Source organism: Bombina bombina, chromosome 8 (assembly GCF_027579735.1).
Source record: "Bombina bombina isolate aBomBom1 chromosome 8, aBomBom1.pri, whole genome shotgun sequence".
Taxonomy (NCBI): Eukaryota; Metazoa; Chordata; class Amphibia; order Anura; family Bombinatoridae; genus Bombina; species Bombina bombina.
Genome location: NC_069506.1, coordinates 111354406 through 111356301, shown reverse-complemented (window position 1 = coordinate 111356301; position 1896 = coordinate 111354406). Strand labels below are relative to the sequence as shown.

General features: G+C 39.5%; 1 protein-coding gene across 1 annotated transcript; it reads left to right on the top strand.

Annotated features, from left to right (window-relative positions):
• The first annotated feature begins 235 nt into the window (after positions 1 to 235).
• On the top strand, positions 236 to 1615 carry LOC128638840 (tigger transposable element-derived protein 1-like). The gene is made up of 3 exons (XM_053690973.1): positions 236 to 881; positions 1044 to 1376; positions 1461 to 1615. Exons 1-3 carry the CDS (start codon positions 236 to 238, stop codon positions 1613 to 1615), a joined length of 1134 nt encoding a protein of 377 aa, XP_053546948.1.
• The last annotated feature ends 281 nt before the right edge of the window (positions 1616 to 1896 follow it).

Genomic DNA, 1896 nt, shown 5'->3' with positions numbered 1-1896 from the left:
AACGACATTTGCAGTTAAAAAGTGAATCGTGAGTACAGTACACTGTATAGAAGATTCCTGCACCCAAATTGGTCTTTTATTCCTGCGATAATACTGCACTGTACATAGAACTTTGGGTAAAATATATACAGTACACGTACAGTACTGATTGTATCACGCTTGGCACACAGTAGAATACTGAACTGTACAAATGTACCTTTACCTAGAGCTGACTGATTGTGGAAGCTTTGCAATAATGGCAGATAAAAAGAAACGTCGTAAATCTATTACCTTGGATATGAAGCTTAAAATTATTAGAGTGTATGATGAAGGTGTAATTCAAGCTGAAATAGGCCAAAAGCTAGGCTTCACTAGGACCACAGTTAACACAGTCACGAAGAACAGAGAAAAAATTGTTGCAGAAGTTAACACCACAACAATTCGAAAAAGGGATAGCATTGTTGCAGACATGGAGAGACTCTTAATAGAAAATCAGACAACACGCCATGTTCCTGTAAACCAGGCAATTATACAAAGTAAAGTCTTAAGCCTATTAAATGACCTGAAGGCTAAGAAAGGTGAAGCAGCAAAGGATGCTGAATTTGTTGCAAGCCGTGGATGGTTTGATAGATTTAAGAAGAGGTCTAATCTACATAACATCAAAGTACAAGGAGAGGCAGCTGCTGCAGATACTGAGGCTGCAGAAAGCTATCCAAGTGATTTTGCAAACAATATTGAAGATGGAGGCTACTCCATGGATCAATTTTTTAATGTGGATGAGACTGGTCTATTCTGGAAGAAGATGCCTGCAAGAACCTTCATTGCAAGACAGGAAAAATCAATGCCAGGCTACAAGCCAGCTAAAGATAGAATAACCCTTCTGTTAGGTGGCAATGCTTCCGGTACCTTAAAGCTAAAGCCTTTGCTAATTTCCCATTTTCAAAATCCAAGAGCTTTGAAGAACTACGTTAAAACTAGACTTCCAGTGCATTGGAGGGCTAATAAAAAAGCATGGGTAACTGCAGCCCTTTTTTAAGATTGGTTTGACACCTGCTTTGTTCTAGAGCTGAAAGCTTATTGCAAGGACAATAATATACCTTTCAGCATTTTGCTGTTTGTTGATAATGCCCCTGGACACCCTCGAATGCTAGATGAGCTCAACCCTAACATTAGAGTGGAATTCCTACCACCAAATACCACCTCATTACTGCAGCCCATGGATCAATGTGTCATAGCTGCCTTCAAGTTAAACTACTTAAAAAGAACATTCAGTAAATGTATTCCAGCAATAGACAAAGAAGAAGGTGCAGGGCAAGAAGTCCTATCGAAATTCTGGAAAAGCTACAACATCTTGGATTGCATTAAAACTGTAAGAGATGCTTGGAATGACATAAAGGGTACCACAATGAAAAGGGCCTGAAAAAAATTATGCCCACAGTTAGCTGATGATTCTGTAGCTAATGTTACTGAAAATATTGCAGGCATGGCAAGGCAGTTAGAGCTGGACGTAGAGACAGAAGATGATGCTGAACTGCTTGCGTCCCATACTGAGCTCCTCAGCAATGGAGATCTTCTAGAACTTGAAGAGGAGAGAGAAGAAGAAAATGTGCAAAATGGGGTTGAGACCATCGACTGACAGTCCATTTCCAGCTCTGACATCACCACCCAGTCCTGCTCCTTCTCTTATTGCTACTTGTAGTACACCCAATTCGCCAGCAAGAAAGCATCTCGCCTTTGAAGAGTTGACTTGTGAAACAGAAGATACCAGTATGACTTCATCCTTACTAGAATAAATACTCATAGCTGATCCTAAGCTTAGAAAATATTGTGTTTATTTTGCAATACAGTAAATATATTCTGTTGCCCTAAGCTGATCCTAAGCTTATAAAATGTTGTGTTTATTTTGCAATACAGTAA

What these genes read in the sequence shown, in the direction of transcription:
- LOC128638840 (XM_053690973.1), top strand. Translation starts at nt 236, where the DNA reads ATGGCAGATAAAAAGAAACGTCGTAAATCTATTACCTTGGATATGAAG. An exon ending in GTTAGGTGGCAATGCTTCCG is followed by an intron (nt 882 to 1,043) that starts GTACCTTAAAGC and finishes GCTTTGTTCTAG; the next exon opens with AGCTGAAAGCTTATTGCAAG. An exon ending in TGCTTGGAATGACATAAAGG is followed by an intron (nt 1,377 to 1,460) that starts GTACCACAATGA and finishes AAAATATTGCAG; the next exon opens with GCATGGCAAGGCAGTTAGAG.